This window comes from Gouania willdenowi, chromosome 16 (assembly GCF_900634775.1).
Source record: "Gouania willdenowi chromosome 16, fGouWil2.1, whole genome shotgun sequence".
Lineage (NCBI taxonomy): Eukaryota > Metazoa > Chordata > Actinopteri > Blenniiformes > Gobiesocidae > Gouania > Gouania willdenowi.
This window is the reverse complement of record NC_041059.1, coordinates 29,747,380-29,768,678: the sequence shown is the minus strand read 5'-3', so window position 1 is coordinate 29,768,678 and position 21,299 is coordinate 29,747,380. Positions and strand designations below refer to the sequence as shown.

General features: G+C 35.4%; 2 protein-coding genes across 2 annotated transcripts; both read left to right on the top strand.

Moving 5' to 3' along the window:
* The first annotated feature begins 1,424 nt into the window (after positions 1 to 1,424).
* On the top strand, positions 1,425 to 4,442 carry LOC114478247 (uncharacterized). Its single transcript, XM_028471200.1, has 2 exons — positions 1,425 to 1,630; positions 3,546 to 4,442. Exons 1-2 carry the CDS (start codon positions 1,602 to 1,604, stop codon positions 4,231 to 4,233), a joined length of 717 nt encoding a protein of 238 aa, XP_028327001.1. The 5' UTR covers positions 1,425 to 1,601; the 3' UTR covers positions 4,234 to 4,442.
* An 11,295-nt stretch (positions 4,443 to 15,737) lies between these two features.
* LOC114478248 (uncharacterized) lies at positions 15,738 to 20,078 on the top strand. The gene is made up of 7 exons (XM_028471201.1): positions 15,738 to 15,858; positions 16,048 to 16,321; positions 16,934 to 17,046; positions 17,314 to 17,615; positions 17,774 to 17,921; positions 18,031 to 18,153; positions 19,468 to 20,078. The coding sequence occupies exons 3-7, from the start codon at positions 16,974 to 16,976 to the stop codon at positions 19,527 to 19,529; spliced, it is 708 nt and encodes a 235-aa protein (XP_028327002.1). The 5' UTR covers positions 15,738 to 15,858; positions 16,048 to 16,321; positions 16,934 to 16,973; the 3' UTR covers positions 19,530 to 20,078.
* The last annotated feature ends 1,221 nt before the right edge of the window (positions 20,079 to 21,299 follow it).

Here is a 21,299-nt window from a genome sequence, read left to right as displayed (position 1 = left end):
GTGTCTCATCCTCTTGACAACTGTACATGCTGAATTCCCTGGAAATGACAGAAGAGATAAGGTGTGAAACAGCATTAAATTACTGGCCACTGGTTACAAGTAGTTAGGATTGGCACATCTGATGGAGCTTTTATGTTCACTGATTCTCTTGACAATAAACCAACAATCATTCTGTGTACAAGCAGTCAGATAGTGGGGAAGGCTTGATTAGGAACGGACCACACCTTGATAATTTCCAAATCTTGAAAAAGTCCATATTTTGTAAATGAGGTCTTAAATGATATATGTTCATTTTCCGCTTCCTTTGTCACTCCCTTTTTATTTAATTAGTTAGTTAAACAAACTAACTTAAAATCAATAAAAAATCTGAAAAACTAAATTCAAATAAAAACAAATTACATTTCAAAAAGTATAATGACCCTGACACACACTCATTCACTACATTGTATAAACTACATTTGTTCTGGCTTGTTTATGGGTTCTGGGACTGTTTACACACTTCTTAAAGAGACAACGTTCTGAATGTGGTTTAGCAACACTACAGTAATAAATCATACATTTCAGCCTTAATGAAGGAAAAAGTCAAAAGTGACACAAAATGTTGATATTGTGCTGCTAGTGATTAATAAAAGGCTTTTTGTGACATTTTTATCCACTGACTTTCACCCATTATTGTTTCTCTTGTAAAACTATATTGAAAAATAAAAAAATAAAAAAGTTTATATCATCTATCACCATTTTGAGGAAAAATATAGAGATATGAATATTGGTCTATGTCACCCAGACCTAATGTAAACAAAGAAGTAATGTTTTATCTTGTAAAGCATGTAATTGTCCAAACTGTGGGAAATGAGGGGTCCGAAACACGGCTTAAAGTAGGATTTTATAAACATGAGTGTTACCTCGACAAAAAAATAAAAATAAAAAAATCACTGATATGCTGCCTTGTTATGTAGCAAGTGTTGCTAATGCTACACTTCTTTAGTTAAACTAAGTAAAAAGGCTGTGTCACTAAAAATAACTTGTCGACATTTTTGTTTGATGTAAATTGTACATAGAACCAGTTTGATAAATTGCTTACATGATTTTTTATTATCTTGTATCCAATTTTTCCATTTAAAGTTGGTGAAATGGTTTGTTTTATTGATAAATAACTTTAAAATAGTCTAAATGGTCTGAATGAAAAAAAAAAAAAAACAGTGACTGCGATTTTACAAAAAAAATGTTTTTCTTTGTAAAATCGCAATAACTGCTTTGTTTGTTTGTTTGTTTGTTTGTTTGTTTGTTTGTTTGTTTAAAATGAATTATTTGTCATTTTGTTTTCTGAAATGTTTTGTTTTCCTTTAAATGCAATTGTTGAGCTGAAAAAACTGTGTTGACCAATCAGATGAGAGGTTGGGTTGCCTGGGGAACAAGCCTAACTGTCCATTACTAACAGTCCACTTTTATATTCAGTTGCTCATCATCTCTGTGAGTAACAGCACCATTTTTGTGGAGCTCTTCAAACAAATTTTCTACAACTGTGTTGATCAGACGACATCTTGTGGTGAAACCACATTTCTACCAGTGGAAACAGGAAACTGGACGAACTGGATGAAAAAATGACGGCCCAGCAGCATCAGCTTGAAAGGTAAGACATTTTTTATGAATTCGTTTTTTTTATTTATATTTATTTTTTGGGAGGGGCTAAAATCAAATATTTATAGCTATTTCCTTCATAATTTTGTAAATATTTATTTAGAAAATGGTCCTGCCTCACTTCCAAATGTTTTGTAGTAGTTTTATGTCAATCAGAAAGACTCCACATGTTGGAGAAATAATGAAAACGTATGGTTTATACCAGTGTTTCTCAAATGGGGGTACGTGTACCCCTAGGGGGTAGGCAATGGCACTACAGGGAGTACTTGAGAGAGACAGAGTAAAATTAACAATAGAAAGCATTGAAAATATGGGGTTTTATGAGGTTTATTTCTAGTTAAAAGTGATCATACTAAATTTTACCGGAAAATCACAAAACGACATTAAAAACACACAAAATATGAGAAAAATATACAAAAGGACAAACAAACACACACACACTAAGAGAGAAAATGACTTACTATTACCAGCTAACACACAAAACAACAACAAATACACCAGTGTTTGAAATAACGGCGTTTAAAATAACGGCGTTTGTTTTTCAGTAACAGGGTAATCTAACTGATAAACTTTTTACGCCATTACAACTCCGTTAATGTTAATGAACATTAAATGCGGTGAGTTACATGTATTGATTGAATAAACTGTGATCAGAAAGATCCCCTGGCTTCATATGCAGCTATAGTGAGGATGTGGGTTAAAAACAAGGTGAGCGATTATGATTGGCTAAGACGGCGTCATGTTTCATGGCAGCCAATCAGAGACAGTGTTTTTACACATGTGGCAGCACACACACAACCACTACAGATTTGATGAAGAAGCAGAAATGGCGAGCGTGGAGCATTCCGATGAAAAGTTGTAATTTTTAAGGTGGCGATACAAATACTACTTTAATTTAATTGTGGTCAAAGGCAAGAACGTGCATGTGAAGTGTACTTTATATCCAGGAGTGAAGACTTTGTCCACATCCGTTGTAAGTAACTAGAATTTAATGAAGCACCTCACAATGACACACGATTCTTTTTTTTTTTTTTTTTTTTAAGTATCGCAAATAGTTACTTTCCTTGTTAATGAGTTACTTTTATTAACGAGTAATTAAGTTACTAACTCAGTTACTTTTTGGATCAAGTAGTGAGTACTATAACTAATATTAATAGTTATAATTACAATATAATATTACTTTTTTAAAGTAACGTTACCAACACTGAAAGACACACAAAATAAGAGAAAAATATAGTGAATAATAAAAAAGAACAGACAAAAAACAACAAAATAGACACTAAAAAGACACAAAATGATGTAAGAAATGATATTGAATGGTTATTATTAGTTATTAATATTAATTATTATTATTATTTTCAGTTCATGTTCTAATCATTAGAACATGAACTGAAAATACAAGGGTCAGTCTTGGTCCCACGTGATGAGGGAGATGATTGTATATGGTAAAATCTATAGAAATAAATCTATTCAGTAGGCACTAAATACTGTTTCATTCTATTTATTTACAAAATGAGATTCTTTCAAATGTGTGTTATCACTCATTATTTCCATCATTGTGCTTTATAGTTGTTTTTTCACAGACTTCTGAATAAAATGTTGTAGTCGGATAAAAGGGAGTACTTGGATTCAGAAATAAGAGAAAAGGGGTACTTGAGTCTAAAAAGTTTGAGAACCATTGGTTTATACTGTATGAAGTAATGACCTGTAGCCATTGGAGAGAAAAAGAATCTCAGAGCTGACTTTTAATTAGAATCTTCAATCTGAAGTGAGGCTTAACTCGTAACTGGAACTACACACTCCCAGCTAATATGATGATAAAACATGGACAGGCTAAACGACAATGATGAGTACTTTTTTGTATTTATTTTCATGAATCCTAACCTGATTCCATGTCTATGTTACAGTTCACAGAGAAAGGACAACGTGTGGATAATCGGCTCCAGTTACATCCGGCGGGGCGAGGAGGCTGCACTAAAGCTTTTTGGAGATAATTTGGGACTGGATGCCATTGTGCACTGGTTTGGAAAAGGAGGGATGAGGTGGGAAGGAGTTCTGCCTTGTTTTTATGGTCAGCTTTCCACCCAGGGACCCCCTGACATCCTCCTGGTTCACGCCGGAGGAAACAACCTGGGCATAAACAGTGCAAATAGTCTGGCCTACACTATTAAAGAGGACTTTACCAAATTGCACATTAAATTCCCTGCAATGAAGATCATCTTCTCCTCCATTAATGAACGCAGATCCTGGAGGTACGGGAAGCTGTCCCAGATCATCAGGGACAGAAAAACCATCAATCATTTTGTCAAGAGGACGTCTGTCTGTTTCAAAGGAGACGTTGTTGAACATCCTCTCCTGCGATTCTACAAACGATCACTGTTTATTTCAGACGGAGTTCATTTCTCTGATGAGGGAAACCAATTATTCTTGTCAAGCATCCGCTCCACCCTCCAGAACTTTCTAAAGGATTCAAAAATACCAACAAGGACCATCTTTGGGGCAACGATGCCAATAAGGACATTCTCAGCAACAAAAAGCAGTACAGCAACCGTCTCTGGACATAAAAAGAACATTACACCAATCAGCTGGCCTTGAGGAGGAGGAGGAGGAGGAGGGGCTGGTTGTGGTCACCTGGTGGTACCCCCACCCCTTTTCTACAATACTGCTTATCTACTGCCCACCCAAATCTATGAGGTGCCAAGTGTAAAAATGACCCATTATTGTTTTTCTTGTAAAACTATTGAAAAAAAAAAATAATAATAATGGAATTTATATCACCTATTGCCATATTGAGGAAAAAAATAGAGAGATGAATATTGGTCCATATCACACAGGCCTAATGTAACCAAAGCAGTAACATTTTATCTTGTAAAGAATATGATTGTCTAAACTGTGTGAAATGAGGCATTCAAACACTGCTTAAAGTAGGATTTTATTAATATGATTGTGTTACCTCAATAACAAATATAAATCACTAGACTGATATGCTGCCTTGTTATGTAGCAAGTGTTGCTAATGCTAATGCTACACCACTTTAGTTAAACAAAGTAAAAAGACTGGGACTAAAATAACTTGTTTTGTAATTACCTTGTCCTAAATTATCTTTTATTCCTATTTTTCATTTAGGGTGATGATTTTAAGAAGGTTTTATTAAAATAACTTTAAAATAGTCTAAATGATTTGAGTGAAAAAAATCGTGATAAAATCGCGAGCGTGATTTCACAAAGAAAAAATTGATATGATATTTTTCCCATATCGCCCACCCCTATGTTAAATCTAAATGTTTAAATCTAAATCTAAATGTTATATATCATATCTAAATGCTTAATCTTATATCTAAATATTAAATCTAAATCTAAATGTTGAACCTAAATATTTCGCACATATGCTAATTTACCCCACCCCTTGTAACCTCAACCATTACACAAGCAGAGAGACACACAGCCGCTCCCACACACCCTTTCACCAATGCCTGTCTGGGTGATATGCACTCGATCTCCACCGCCGGGAGAGAACCAGCCATACATATCACCCAGGCAGGTATCAGTGAAGAGGTGGGTGGGAGCGGCTGTGTGTGTCTCTGCTTGTGTATTGGTTGAGGTTCCAAGGGGTGGGGTCAATTAGCAAATGTGTGAAACATTTAGGTTAAGGTTAGAGTAGTAGTTAGAGCGGGCGGTGTTCAGGGCAGTTTTGTATAGTTGAAGGTGATCGGAGTAGGCTTGGAGATGGACTGTTAAACCGTTTTTTTATGTGGAGAAGTTCAAGTAGGTGTTTGTGAGTTTTTAGTTTTCTGAGGTCGGGGGTGTACCGGGGGCAGTGTGTGTAAATGAGACTAATTTGGTTTTGGAGGGGGCAAGTTGGTCGAGGCAGGAGGAGAGGCAATTATTGTAATGATTAACAAGGTCCGTGGGGTCGTCAGAGAGCGGGAGGGAGGCAGACAGAAGGTTAAGAAGAGAAGTGGAAAAATCATGAGGAGAGATGGATTTCAGGTTTCTAAAACAAATGGTTTGCTTGTCGTTGGGGTGGAGGGTGGGGAGGGGGAGGTGGAGGTCCATGATGATAGCCAGATGATCGGAGATGCAGAGGTCAGTACTGGAAAGTTACTGGATGGTGAGACCGGTGGAGCAGACTAAATCTAGGGTGTGGCCATGGGTGTGTGAGGGGAAGTTGACTTGCTGAGTGAAGTTGTGGCAGTCCAGTAGAGCAAGGGATTCAGAATGACTGAAAGGATGTTGTGGATATGGTGCTGATGTTGAGGGCTTTTTTGGACTGAGGCTACGCCACCGCCCCGGCCAGTGAGATGGGGCTGTTCAATGTAAGTGTAACCGGGGGAGTGGCTTGGTTTAGTGAGAAATAGTCCAGAGGTTTATGCCAGGTTTCAGTGATGCAGAGGAAGTCCAGGTTATTGTCTGTTATGAATTCATGTAGGATAAGTGCTTCATTGTTCAGTGAACGGGTGTTAAGGAGAGCCAGTTTCAGTATTTTCAGCATTGAGGGTGGCTGTGAGGAACGAGGGAGTGGACGGAGGATGGGATTGGGCCGTTTTATGCGTTTAGTGTCATTTTTGTAGAGTTTAGGGGGCCTGGCTGTGATTATGGACTGAATGGGAAAGGTGTGAGCAGAGGAATGTAGTAACGGGTGGAGCCTGTAGGGGGAGCTGTGGCAGGAAGAGGCGCTTTGGTGGGGCAAAGTAGAGTAAGGTGAAGGAGACGGTGTGTGTTTTGTAAATAGTCAGTCATGTGGGAAATGCTGGACGGCGTGCTGAAGATTGGCTGTTAAAATACTACTGACCAGTTAGTTAGATTTAACATATACTATTTACATTTAGATTTAGATTTAATATTTAGATTTAATATTTAAATTTAGATTTAATATTTAAATTTAGATTTAATATTTAAATTTAGATTTAATATTTAGATTTAATATTTAATATTTAGATTTAAATTTAATATTTAGATTTAAATTTAATATTTAGATTTAATATTTAGATTTAGATTGAAATTTAATATTTAGATTTAGATTTAATATTTAGATTTAATATTTAAATTTAGATTTAAATTTAGTATTTAGATTTAATATTTAAATTTAGATTTAATATTTAGATTTAATATTTATATTTAATATGTATATTTAATATTTAGATTTAATATTTAATATTTAGATTTAATATTTAAATTTAGATTTAATATTTAGATTTAATATTTAAATTATTTTTAATATGTAGATTTAAATTTAGTATTTAGATTTAATATTTAAATTTAATATTTAAATTTAGATTTAATATTTAAATTTAGATTTAATATTTAGATTTAAATTTAGATTTAGATTTAGATTTAATATTTAGATTTAGATTTAACATTTAGATATAAGATTTTGCGAGTCAACTGGTCTGGAACACTCGGATGGACTATCCTTCTATCCTATTCTGTTTGTCCCTCTGTTCACTAACCCAACCAGTTGAAGCGGATGGCTGCCACCTCTGAACCTGGTTCCGCTGGAGATTTCTTCCTATAAAAAAAGGGAGTTTTTTCTTCCCACTGTCGCTAAATGCTTGTTCATGTGGATCTTGTTGGGTTCTTTCTTCTTTTTTACTATGGACTTTATATTTTGTTCGGCGCTTTGAGATGACTTTGTTGTATTTTGCGCTATATAAATAAAGTTAAAGTTAAGGTTGAGTTGAATTGAATTTAGATATAGATTTAACATTTAGATATAACATATAACATTTAGATTTAAATATTTAGATTTAATGCTTTTTTTTACCTCTAAGTGGTTAAATGTAGGAACATGCTAAATATGAGAAAAGTGAGATAAAAAATGAAAATGTGTTAGCTACAACTTTTAAACTACATTTTTACACTTGGTACCCCCATACAAATCTACATAACTTTCATCCCTGAGATACAAGACCTCCTTTCCATCTTTTGCTCAACATCTGCACAGAGGGAACTAAACAGAGGGATGACTCTGATGATGAAATCTCTGAGAAAACTTTATTTACATCTCCTTCATTCTCATTCTTGTGTAAAAAGTTGATTTTCTAATTAGAATTGTTGTTAATAAATATTGTGTAATAAATACAGTTTGTCTTGCTGGTTTTTTTCAGGTTAGTTTTATCTTTTCAATGAATCTTCTATACCCCTTCACCACTTTGTTACTGCAATCATTTTAAAAGGTTGTAAATCTAGTGCATGTAAACTTTAGCTTGAATCAGGGTTGGAGTCAATTACATTTTAAAAATACAATTACGCATTCAATTATCCATGTTCAATTACAACGCAATTATGATTACGTTGATGGGCATTTTTTCCAATAACAATTAAAATTAGAAGCATATTTTCCGCTGAAATTCAATTACATTTATGTTCTGAATTACTAAAGTTAAATTACAATTAATCACAATTACTGAGTCTTTAATAAATAACCCCATAAAACTTCAGTTTTCTGTAACAATCAGTTATGATACCAGGTCGGTTTTGACCCATGTCTTAAGTCAGCTGTAGAATACAGTAAAAAATATTATCTTTTATCTAATTTTCTGTCTCAATACTTGGTTACCTTGTTAGGCTTTGTTATTCATGAAAATATTAGCCTTAATATTTTTGGTGTGGGCGTCTGAACATTTTTTGTGTCAGTATATAGCCCTAGATTTTCTTTTTCTTTTAATGGTAAAATGATCCTTAAGAGGACAAGTTATGATATGAAACCTATTTTAACTACATATGTGTAAGCCACAGAACTGTAAAATGCTTCCCCAGTTTTGCATTTAATTAAATAGTAAATGACAATTTTTATACGCCAATTTTATTTGAATTACAATATTACAACTTTAACAGAGATTGTCCTATCAGAAGATTGTTTAATAATGGCTTTACAGATGATTATCTAAATCCAATCCATATGTGGATTTAAAATGAAGGCGATTTCTAATCACCAAGCTTTTCTGCAGAGTTTAACGCAATAACTATGTTATGTCAAAATACAATTATATTTCCAAAAGTCAACATATTTTTACCTATAAAATTATTAAAAACTGAAAAAAAGAAAGCTTTTAAATTGTTTAGGAGGACAATATTTTTTACATGGCCTATTTATATTGATCATATTTATTTATATCAAAGAACATATAGAATAGATGGTCATTTGTCCTGATCGATTTGGTTTCTTCTTATGCAGGTCGGTTCACATTGTATCAAAAGACATTTTCTGAGCTCAGTAAGATGTGTGCTTAGACTGCCACCATGTGGTAAGAAAGGAGAAAGCAGCTTTGTAAGTGTTTTTTTTTTTTTGTCATTTAGTTATTCTCCAATCGAACTAGAGAACAAACTTTTTTAACTTGATTAAAACATGTTCAAAGTACCTACCGAGATCATCAGTGCCATTTCTTTCAAATAACAGTACTTCTACTTGAGTAGGATATATCAGTACTCTTTATACCTCTGGTGGCTACATAAGATAAACCTGCCAGATTAAAGAGGCCAAAAGGGAAGCAGGTGGTGTTTTTACAGAAAAAGCTGATCAGCCATTTCACAACATGGACAAACACGGTGAAAACTCAGCACAATGCTCATATAATATTGTTATTAGTTATTTGTTGACTTATCACTTATTTATATTTTTAAAGAAGCTTTTATCTTATATCTATTTTTTTCATTTAAATGTTATTTTTCATGTCCACGTTAATGCCCTGAGACTTCAGGTATTAAAAGGCTCTAACTTTTAATTTGGCTCATGTGGATTTTATTTAGAACTTATTATTTATAAGACACAGATTGATAAATAGATCTATATATAAATATCACCCATGTTTTTGTCCCATATTTGTATGACAGACTGACAGCAGGTCATTAAGGGGAGTAACGGTACTTGTGTGAGAAGCGTGTTGTTTTGTTATGTCAGTAAAATGCTTTGACCTCATCTTTGCCTCCTTGAGTCCAAGAGTGTGCAAATAAGGTTGTGAGTGAGTGAGAAATGATGACGATTAACCTATAGTTGCACGATACCTACGGTACCCCGCGGTACCAAATTTTAACAGTTCCTACTTTACTAGAAATTCTACACAACGGTTACAGTCACAAACACGAGACAACACATGGCAGAAGCACCGGGCCCCAGCGGTGAGTCTGCCGTGGCATCACTAATTTTACTAAAAAATCCAAACTCCAAAAGTCCCATTTGGAACTAATTTGGCTTTAAAAGAAGCAGAGACGATAAAACAATAGGAGATCTACTGTGCAGGCGCTGTCACCAGCTATAGGAGCCAAAGGACTTCTGCACGGACTCAGAGCGACCTTTTTTCTTTATTTTTTTTAATTTAATTTATATTAACAGAGATATTAACAATGTACAAACAGTATTTACAGTTTGCATACACACAAAAGAGGGATCACATCTAATCTCATAAAACACCAGTGACGTCACCCAGAAAATGCATACAAATATAGTTTTCTCAGGGAATCAGTTCCTGTTTATTGTATTTTATCCTCTATGGTTTATTATGTTGGAGAAGAAGCATTATTGTCAAATAGTTTTTTGTTTTTTTTTTCTAAAAGACAGTGGATTTGTTATCATAAGTTGATTATTTATATTAGTTAAACATACATTGCTGTGCAAAGGAAACCGAATGGTTATTTTTTAAATTTCAACCATATAAATTCTAACTTCATTTATTAGTTGTTTTTTTTAATTGCTTTTATGCTTTTGTTCATGTACTCTCATCATGCACCAAACAACACTATAAGTAATTAATAAGTATTTCTAACCTGTACAAATACATTGCAGTTCATAATAATAATAATAATAATAATATTTGTCTGGTATAGTATTGTGGTTACTCATTTTGGTATCGTGACAGCTCCAGATAGACCTACAGTATACTCACATCCTTCTAATCGACCATATTAGGTTCAGGTGCAACTCTTCAACCAACTAACAAACTTTACCCATTTTCTAAACCTCACTTCATTCAGTTAAAGTGCATGGTGCCAAGTTTAGTAAACATGATTTGAGAGCTTATTTAAAAATGATTTTAAATTTTAATTAAACATGATTTGAGAGCTTATTTAAACATGATTTGAAATTTTAATTAAACATGATTTGAGAGCTTATTTATACATGATTTTAGAGCTTATTTAAACATGATTTGAAAGCTTATTTAAACACCAGCGGCCAACTTGGAAACCCAGTTCCCACAGGGGCTCAGGGCGCCTCACAAGAGCAGCATTTCCCACTCAATGCAAACTCCATTGATAGCATTTAGCACCCGACAGTACAACCTAAGAGCCCCGAACACGCAGACGCTACGGCGTGCACACCTGCTAATAATCCTTCTAATCAGAGGGTGTGGTTAAGAAAGCGTCCGATAAACAGGGATGATGCGTTCACGGGATATATGACGGTGGGAAACGACCACACTTTAACCGCCTGGTTACATATATATAAAGCACATTTAAACCCTGCTTAAGATGATATAATAAAAAAGTATCACACACACAATCACAGGCGTGAGCGCGCGCACACTAACACACACAAACACGCACTCAAATATTCGTGAGCACACAAACTAGCATCAGGTTAGCTACCAGAGAGGCTAACGATACGTTTTGTCTCTTCCAAACAGAATAATATTAGGATGTTGTAGTGATTTACCTGCTGCACGTCACAGTCAGTGAAACATAATCACACGACAGCCAGTTTGTCTGCATGAGAAGAGCGTTCAGTCCGTGCTCACAAGAAATTCTCGTGGTGACGTGACTAAAACACATTTAAAACGTATCTAATCTGAATTTAAGACAATTTAAGACTTTTTAAAGCTTTTTATTTGTAAAAAAAAATATTTAACTCTTTTTAAGGACCTTGTGGTCACCCTGGGTTTTCTTTGACAAAGTCTTTTGTACTTTAGACTGTTATAGTTTGTATCATCTGTATTTAATTGATGTCCTTTGTGATGAAATGACCTATTTATTTCTAGTAAAGAATGTGATGGAATAAACTTTTTTTTAAAATTCCAAGCATTCTATCATTTTGTTCTAGTGTTTTCTTTACTACTACATCTTTGTTTTTTGTGTATTTTTTAGTCTTTTAACTTGTTGGACATTGAAGCAAAACATAAAAAATGTATAATTTATGATAAAACTTAAGCATAAAACACATGTCTAAAGGTGAATCATAAAACTTAGTTACTAATTTGTTTAAGAAATGTCTTTGGAGTCATTAATATCAACTTTTAGCCTCAAACGGGTGAAATAATTCATTTACATTTGAACGTCCCCATTTTGAACTAAAAAAATCAAAGTAAAGTGCCAGTAACGTAAAAAAAAAAAAAAAAAAAAAAAAAAATAATAATAATAATAATAATAATAATAATATTACATTCACAGACATAATAACTACAATATATGATAAATGCTGCCCTTTGAAACAAATAACAATCAACCGTAAGACAAACACAATACCCTGGATTAATAAAAAATTATCAAAAGCATGCAAAAAAAAAATACACTATATAAAAAATATCTTAAAGATAAAACATTGAAAACAGAACTACGATACAAAAAATACAGAAACAAAGTCAAAACTCTCCTAAGAGAAAAGAAAAGAGAAAATTATGAAAAACAATTAAAAGAGAACAAAAACAAAAACCAAAAACTTTGGGAAATTATAAATTCCATAACTTTGCGTAAAAGCAAAGAAGAAGCCACAGATCACTTTATAATAAACAACTTAAAGGAATACAATAAGAAAAAAAATCGCAGAAGAACTTACTAATTTTTTTATAAATATTGGAATGGAGACTGGGAGAGGAATCTATCAACATCCAACACTTAAATGGAACCATTTTGACAGTGAGAATATAGAGAATGATAACTATTTAACACTTGAAGAAGTAACGGAAGCAGAGGTGAAAGCAATCATTACAAACTGTAATTCAAAAAAATCCAGAGACGTTAATAATCTAACTATGAGTCTACTAAAAAGTATAACAGCTGAAATAACACCACCGCTAACATATATCAGCAATCTCTCATTCAAAAATGGTATTTTCCCAGACCAAATGAAAATCGCAAAAATCAGACCGATCCACAAGAGTGGAGACAAACGAGATTTCACCAACTATCGACCTATTTCAATATTACTGCAATTATCGAAAATTCTAGAAAAACTGTTCATGAAAAGCCTGGACAAATTCATAGAAGAGAATAATATATTACACGAAGGCCAATATGGGTTCAGAAAGGGACGTTCAACAGCAATGGCTATAACTGATACCACGGAAAATATAAGAGATGCATTAGAAAATAATTTATTTGTATTCGGCATTTTTTTGGACCTTAAAAAAGCATTTGACACAATAAACCATGATATTCTGGAGGAAAAGCTTCAAAACAACGGCATTAGGCACAACGCCCTAAACTGAGTTAAAAGTTATATAAGAAATAGGAGACAATATGTGGACTTTGAACAAAACATACAGTATTTATCCTTCTCGTCCAATGTTGAGGCGTCAGACGGAATCTGCTACTACTTTCTTTCTGACTGCCTTATACTCTTAAATATGTTCATAAATGATTCCTTACCCCTTTAGCACCGAAAGAATATCTGTGATATTACGTGAATATCTGTAAAAGTCACGTTTTTCTATTAGCTTTGTCTGCTAGTGTAGCATCTCTTCTTTACTGTTATAATATCTGCTGCATGGCAACCGACCACTGGGTTACCAGCGCCCTCTGCTGGTCCAAACATATATCTGACGTAAATCAGTGCAATGACTGTTTTTTTTTTTTTTTTTTTTAAAAAAGTCCAATTGTTAAGGCACAAAATACATTTTCAGTTGCACTTTTAAAAAGAAAAATAACTATTATGCAGTTTTGCATTGTTCAATATAGAACCAGAATTTAAATGAATAGGTTTTTTCTTCATTTGTATTATTCCTTTATTTATTTCATTCAAGATTTATTTTTAGTTAAATTGCATTGTTTTGAATAGTTTTTCAAGGGATTCTTTTGACAATGAAAAATAAAAGGAAATCATCATTTGACTACAGTCCCATTTTGTAAAATAAATCGTGAGATAATTGTATCGTGAACCCAGTATCGTGAATCGAATCGTATCGGAGTTGAGTGAATTGTTACATCCCTATTATTTACCAGTGACGTGCAGTCAGGGTAGGCAAGGTAGGCAGTGCCTACCCAAGGGTGAATTGATATTTTGATTATTTGTTTTAATTATGATATAATTATAAATTACTTATTTTTCAATTTCCGATAGCCTACAATACTTATAAGTTTGAAAGTGTCATAGCCCAAATGACTAAACATCGCTATTTCCTGATACGGCAGAGATGCTGCAAAGTCTCACTCCGCTTGAGGACAAGAGGCCACACCTTCTCCCAAAAGCACATTGCTGCTTTGCCTCTGTTTCCATACCGTGTTTTTGTGTTTGCGCATGCGCAGTCACTTCCCCCAAAATGACAACCATTTACGTTGCCAGCATAGACAGCTGCCTTTGGATGTAACCGCGCTATGCTAAATGATACACGTAAGTTCACAGTGCATTAGTGAATTGATATCACGTAGCTGCTGCTGCTACGTTCTCTAGCTAGAAGAGGGATAACACTACAGACAGGATGACAGCGCTAGAGATGATAAAGAAACTTTCTTTTGAGGAAAAACAACAGTTTTTAAAAGAAGGGAGACCAACACCTGAGCTACCAGACCTTCAGCAAAGGTAAGGTCAGAAAATTGTTAATATTTTCTACAGTGAAAGGTAGTGAAGGAGACATGATGTTGTTCAGAAAGTTTGGTGTGATTGGCAAATAACGTGTGAAAGCGGACCAGACCAAAATAAATTGCAACAACGTTGCAGATTCACCGCCTGAACCGCACTGAGTCCACCGGACTATATGTGTGAAAGCACTCTTAATGTGCATTTGGAAAGACTTGAATAAAGTACAACTTTGACAATGCTGTTGTTTGGGCTGTATAATAATTTTTAATGATAATGCTATAAATAATTTAAAATGAGACATATACATAAGAAGTAACTGAATGTGAAATGATTGTGCGTTGCAATTACCTCTGCTTTATATGAACCAACTGCATGTTGAAGCTTTGAACATTTTCTGTTGACGTGGTCCCCCTCATATTCCACCAGAGTTCCACAGATGGAGACGTGTGTACAATATGGCCCCAATTCCTCTAAGGAACGCTGTGAAAAAGACATGCTGCATTCAGTATGCAGCTTAGTAACACTACATATTCATAAGGTGTACATTTGTATTTTACATAGTCTTTATTATCAACAGGTGGTGCTTTTGTTTTCCCTCCCAAGAAATAACCTGGTGTCTCTTGTAAATCACATCACCACTGTACTCCAGCAACTTTACTGGCATCCTATCAAACCTCTGATACAACACCATCAACAACCTCACGCCTACATATTGAACTCAACTTTTCTAAATCATCTATTTAAATGCCTACCGTGTCTGATAATATACTTTTCACGCACTCCTTTGTTATAAGAAACTTTTTAATTGTTTAATGTGCGCGTATTTGTCATATTTTGTTGTTTTAATTCTTCTTGTGATAGGAATTGACTGATAGGAATGGTGGCAACAAATAAAATGTGTGTTATCATCAATCGTCTGAACTTTCTTGCATTTCATGATGGAAGAACAAGCCACTGCAGGAAATGTTATAGCGAAGCAGAGAGCCCACAACGATGGTAAACTTTTGCGCTGTGTTGGGACTGGAGTACACAAGTCTTTCTTCAAGCAATTAGATTAAACTAAATTGTTTTTACGGCTGTCATCTTCCAAGATGGCGCTGGGTCAAAGTGCCGTGACGTCAGTCGCAAAGGTCTATATTTTCAAGGCATCAAGGTGCTATCCACTAAAGCTGAGGATTATATGTCCCATTGAGTATTCATACAAATGTTACGCCAACATTAAAAGCGTTAACAAACACATTTCTATGAGGACTATGATGCATTGTATGACTCACTACATTGGCTCATCTAAGAAGTAAATAGCTCGTTTATGGGCCGGTTGTTTCATCAACACCTTTACAGAGCAGAGAGACCTGCACATGACAGCCACCCTCCAGGAAATGACTGCCAAAGCCCTGGTTTAGAGTAGTTATCAGGTGCTGTCAAACTGAGAAAGTGAATGTTATTGTTGCTTTAGATTTGTTCTAACGCAGGGTTACTCCGGCTCTTTCATAGGTATTTGTCTTTCTCTACATCTTCTTTAGGTCAAGAACTGTGGTTTATCTTACGCGTATTTCGCATATTATATTGAATTGTCAGTGAGGGTGTGTGTGTGAGAGAGCTAGCCTATTCATATCCACTGGTGTCTCAGCAGCTTTATTTATTACAGGCAGGGCCAGCTCAACCAGTTTGTTTGTCTTACAGGAATCCTCCTACAGATCAGGATAATGTCAGAATTCCTTTGAGGACGAAGTTGTTTTGATCATTACATCTGTTGAGAGTGGAAGATCGAGCAAGATTGAAGCGGACGGAGAAAAATTGAGCATTCTAACACATTATCCCCATCTGAACTAGTCAGAGCACCTCACAAAGACATCCAGGCACCTGATTTCATCACAAAGTGGATTTTTACCCAGGACATTTACCAGAGACGGAGGTTTTTTACAGAACCGCTGGGAATTTACAGTCTATGTAACTGGTTAGTTGTCTTTCTTCTTATCTTTTTTTCAGCAACATTACATACATACACCATGACTGTGTTTCTGTAACATTTAGCAATATACATACTGTGACTTTTCAGTGTTTTTGATGAATGTAAAGCATAAAACGCACCTATTGTGGCCACAGTGAAGAAGATCTTTGATTGAATGGCTCCATCACTTCACAAATGTAGTGCAGTCCATCTGACCAATATCTATACCTTTCGTAGAGGAAGTCATTGGGTCCATCAAATGGATTGCATCAATGTCCAAATAGTCTTTCTCCCCAAAGCACTTTAATGATCCACACACCATCATCAACAGTATCTTCTAAGAATGGGCGGGTCATTTTGCAAGAGCACTGATTAATCAACAGGTGGTGCTTTTGTTTTCCCTCCCAAGAAATAACCTGGTGTCTCTTGTAAATCACATCACCACTGTACTCCAGCAACTTTACTGGCATCCTATCAAACCTCTGATACAACACCATCAACAAACATTACACACATACACCATGACTGTGCTTCTGTAACATTTAGCAATATACATACTGTGACTTTTCAGTGTTTTTGATGAATGTAAAGCAGAAAACGCACCTATTGTGGCCACAGTGAAGAAGACAAAAAGAAAAGGAAAATAAAAAGCAGAAAGATGACGATGGCGATAGTCCTACAAGTGTGCTTGCTGCTATTGGTCGTCCTCCAGAGAGGCACTCCCTCTTTAGGTAAGAGCCTTTCAGATTTCAAAATATATGCTGAATACATGGCATGAGTGCGCTGACTCTAAACAGGATCAAAGACAGACTTTTTAACTAGTTTTTACTTTTCAATTTATACTGGAGTCAGCAATATACACAATAATTTAAACTAGAATCTTTAAGAATACACTGATAACCACTGTTGTTATCAGGTCTGTTGTTTGTATTTATATGTCTTATTTATTATAACTTTTTTCTTTGTCTTCAATAACAAATACACAATGATTGCTCCAGCTCAGACCATCACCTCAGCACCAACCACTGCTGATGCTGCTGCTACTGCTGATGCTACTGCTGATGCTACTGCTGATGCTGCTGCTGATGCTGCTGCTGATGCTGCTGCTGATGCTGCTGCTGATGCTACTGCTGCTGGGTATTCTACAATACCTGTGAACACCACAGTGGCTGTGGGACAGCCTGCAGTATTTTACTGTGGCGTGCCCCCAGAAACCCCACAACTCACATTCACTTTCTACAGAGGACAAAGCAACTATACCATCACCTGTCCTAGTGATCATTTAGAGGATGTCAGCCAGGTGAGCTGGTGTTTTTGTGTGCATGTGCAGTTTTTGATCTGATAAAAACCTTTCTCATCTTATTTAGTGATTGTTTTTTTTTTTCATACTCAAGTTTAAAAACTACATCTTTATTAACTACATTGGTCATAACACTAACCTGCTATGTATCTCCACAGGCTCTCTATGGAAGTTGTTTAATGACCAAAAATGAGTCTCTTGCTGTGTGGAGCATCAAAGGAACCTCTTTCTCAGACAACGGCACAAGAGTCGTGTGTCAGCAGCCACAGAACCTTATCAAACCAACTGCATTTCTGCATGTTTATGGTTAATGACACCTAAGAATACCAACTTTAAAAAAAAAAAAATATTTACAGTAAGACCAATTTATTTTTGTGTTACTAACACTTTTCTCCTTCTTTTCATTCGGTTTAAGATAATGGCGTCTCCTACTACATCCTGATTGGCTGTGTCATTGGGGGCTTCTTTGGTATCCTGCTGGTCTTTGGTTTGTTTATCATCACACTGCAAAGATCAGAACGGTTCCGGAGAGCATTTGGTGAGTATCAAACTAGACCAAACACTTATGTTAAGTTGAGGTTTTGTTTATTCAGGAAATTTTGTATCTCCTAACCTATCTAAAAAGAAAAAAGACAAAATTATTCTCACTGGAACTAGACCAAACACACCAACATCCATAAACTAAGTACACACGTAACCACTGTTCATTCTGTGGGAACAATACTTATTAACTCGTTTAAAAATAAAATGTGCACTGTACACAAGGCAATGCAGTGCTTTGCATAATTAAAAAGTGCATCAAAAAACATAAAATCAAGAATAAAATGATTAAAAATCTCCCTCTTAGTCATAAGGCAATGGAGAAATGAAAAGCTTTCAAATTGGATTCAAAAATGACTTCAGCTCTGCTGGCAGTTTGTTCCACTTCTTTGCAGAATAACAACTAAAAGCAGCGTCACCATGTTTACTGTGAACTCTGGGCTCCACTATCTGACCTGTGTCCATAGATCTGAGAGACTTGCTGGGTTCATACCTGACTAACATCTCACTGATGTATTCTGGACCAAACCCATTCACACATTTATACACCAGCAGCAGAACTTTAAAGTCTATTCTGAGGCTGACTGGGAGCAAGTGGAAAGATTTGTAAAATGTGGTCTGACAGCTTTGTTCCGCTTAAGACTTTAGGTGCAGCATTCTGTTCGAGGCTAAGGGGGAAATATTGTAAGATTTGACTGCAAGTGAAAAAAAGAAGTCCTCAAACAGCACTGATAGTAGAGTGAACCACTGCAGAAGCGGGGTTGCCAGGTTGGGTTTAGAGTGTCTGAAGGAGACGGTTAAGGCTTAAATGAGTTTTGACAGTTTAGACGTAGAATTACCAGAGCAGAGTGTCATGTGAGGTGCTTCGAACAAATACCGGCACATTGTTAAATAGAAAATGTAAATAAGCAGGACACAGACAGAGAAGACAGAGGTTGCTATTTATTTACTCTGTAAATGCTAAATGAGTACCGGTACTCTATTGTAATAGTTTTAGTAGCACAGGCTATACCTGAGCTAATGTTGATTAGCTGTATTCAAAACAAAAAAAAAAAAAAAAAAATTATTAATCTTTGCAAATGTATGAAGATGTACCTGCAAGGGTTCTCTGCCTGGAAACAGCTGGTGGTTTAGGAGTAAATTTGTGCAGAAAAAAACTGTTTTGAATGTGAAAAATAACAATTATTGAAACAAAGAGGTTTTTTTTTTATTCAATATTTTGCAGCTAAGCAGATTATATTGTCTCTTGCTACTATTTTACGGTGTTTAAACTGAATGTTAGATGAAGTAATGAATGTCTCTAAACCTTTAGGAGGAGGAGAAGCAGAAGATGACAAGACTGAAATTGTAACAAAGGAGGAAAAGAAGATTTAAAGTCATGATGCACTAATGTGTATGAATTAAGCCTGTCTAGGTAATTTTATGTTCTTTGACCAAGATAAATATATCCGTCCACTTTAATTTGCACACAAAACTACATGTGAAGAAACCAGGCCCCAACTTCTACTTTTGCACCTTTATATGGTAGTGTATGCACTCAACTTATCACTGGATTGGTTCTCTTCATAAAATTAAACATGCAGAAATGAGCTGCCAGACTGCACGAAGCACACTTTTTTAAGAACAGTTTGATACTCTTAAAATACTCCAAAAAATTGAACACTGTTTCTACAATGTTATTGGTGGGTTAAGCTTTGGACGACACTATCTTACTGTGCTGAGAAAGTCATCATGAACAGCAAAATGCCTTGAAAACGCTGACCAGTTGCTGAACTTATAACTTAAAGGAGAAACAAACTCTATACTGGTGGTGGTTGCTTTAAATACCATGTGGGAAAATACATTACTGTTTTTTGTGTTTGAACTGTGAATTTTAATTAAACTGTATTATTAAAGAATATTAAAAAGGTATAATAAAAATAATAATTTGTTGCTAATTGTCAACTAAGCAAAGGAATGAATGGATGGATGAATTAATTTGCTCATCTTTATACATAACATGCTTTAAATCAGATTTAGCTCTTTCAGTAGAAAGTAAATTCTTCAAAGATTTGTGTGAAAATGTGTGCCTATTAATCCAGTCGCATTTGAAGTTAGTAAATCTAACTCTAAATAAACACTTTTTATATCCTATTTTGGCAGAATATGTATCCACTTTGGTGCAATGGGACACATAATGGCAAGTGAAAGGCAGAAAACGTAATAAGATTAATGCTGTGTAAACATCTCCAATGTTTATTATAATAGATTACACTGTACATCACAAAAGAATTTGTGGCTGATGTGTATTGTTTTTAATTCCTTCCAATGATCACCACTACAAAACGATTCGCTATTTAACGCTAATTTTCATCTGTGCAAACGGGTTCTTAAAGATCTATATTTTTACCAGACAGAGGGCTGGTGGCAGCCTTTAATGAGAAGAACCGGCGTACCTGGAGGAAACCCAAACTCCACACAAAAAGGTCCTAAGTGTCCACCCCAGGGCTCGAACCCAAGACGCAGATGTGCTTTCTTTCTTTTTGTTTTCATCTTTTACTGTGAGCACTTTCGTTACATTTCCTAACACAGAGGAGTACATTTGCGACCGTGGCTCAGGTGGTAGAGGGTCGTCTTCTGATCGAGAGGTTGGGGGGTTCGATCCCAGTACCTGACTATGTGTCGAAGTGTCCTTGGGCAAGACACTGAACCCTAAGTTGCTCCCAGTGGTCGACTAGCGCCTTGCATGGCAGTCCTGTCCCACTGGTGTGTGAATGTGAGAGTGATTGGGTGAATGAGCTGATATGTAAAGCGCTTTGAGACTGCTTCAGTGTGGTGATAAAGCGCTATATAAAATCAAGTCCATTTACCATTTACCATTTGGAAGCCATATCACCAATGACGATAGAATGACATCTCACCACAACAATGTGAGTCGTAGGTAAACTATTTTTTTTCCCATCATCCATCTTTTGACCAAGTAACTTGCTCCTTTTTAGGGTCACGAGGGTCTACTACTCTAAAACTGCATGCTAGCACAAAATCACATCCTGTGCGTGTGTCATTAAAACTTAGTGTCACCATTGCCCTGCTTTGGGTCAGACAAACTGAACAAATCACATTTCAGTTCCTGTGAAATGCTGCGTATCCCAGAGTTGGTGAAAT

Coding starts and splice junctions, on each gene's coding strand:
- LOC114478248 (XM_028471201.1), top strand. CDS start 16,974: ATGACGATGGCGATAGTCCTACAAGTGTGCTTGCTGCTATTGGTCGTC. Junction 17,922..18,030: donor TGCATTTCTGCATGTTTATG/GTTAATGACACC, acceptor ATTCGGTTTAAG/ATAATGGCGTCTCCTACTAC. Junction 18,154..19,467: donor ACGGTTCCGGAGAGCATTTG/GTGAGTATCAAA, acceptor CTAAACCTTTAG/GAGGAGGAGAAGCAGAAGAT.
- LOC114478247 (XM_028471200.1), top strand. CDS start 1,602: ATGACGGCCCAGCAGCATCAGCTTGAAAG. Junction 1,631..3,545: donor CAGCAGCATCAGCTTGAAAG/GTAAGACATTTT, acceptor TCTATGTTACAG/TTCACAGAGAAAGGACAACG.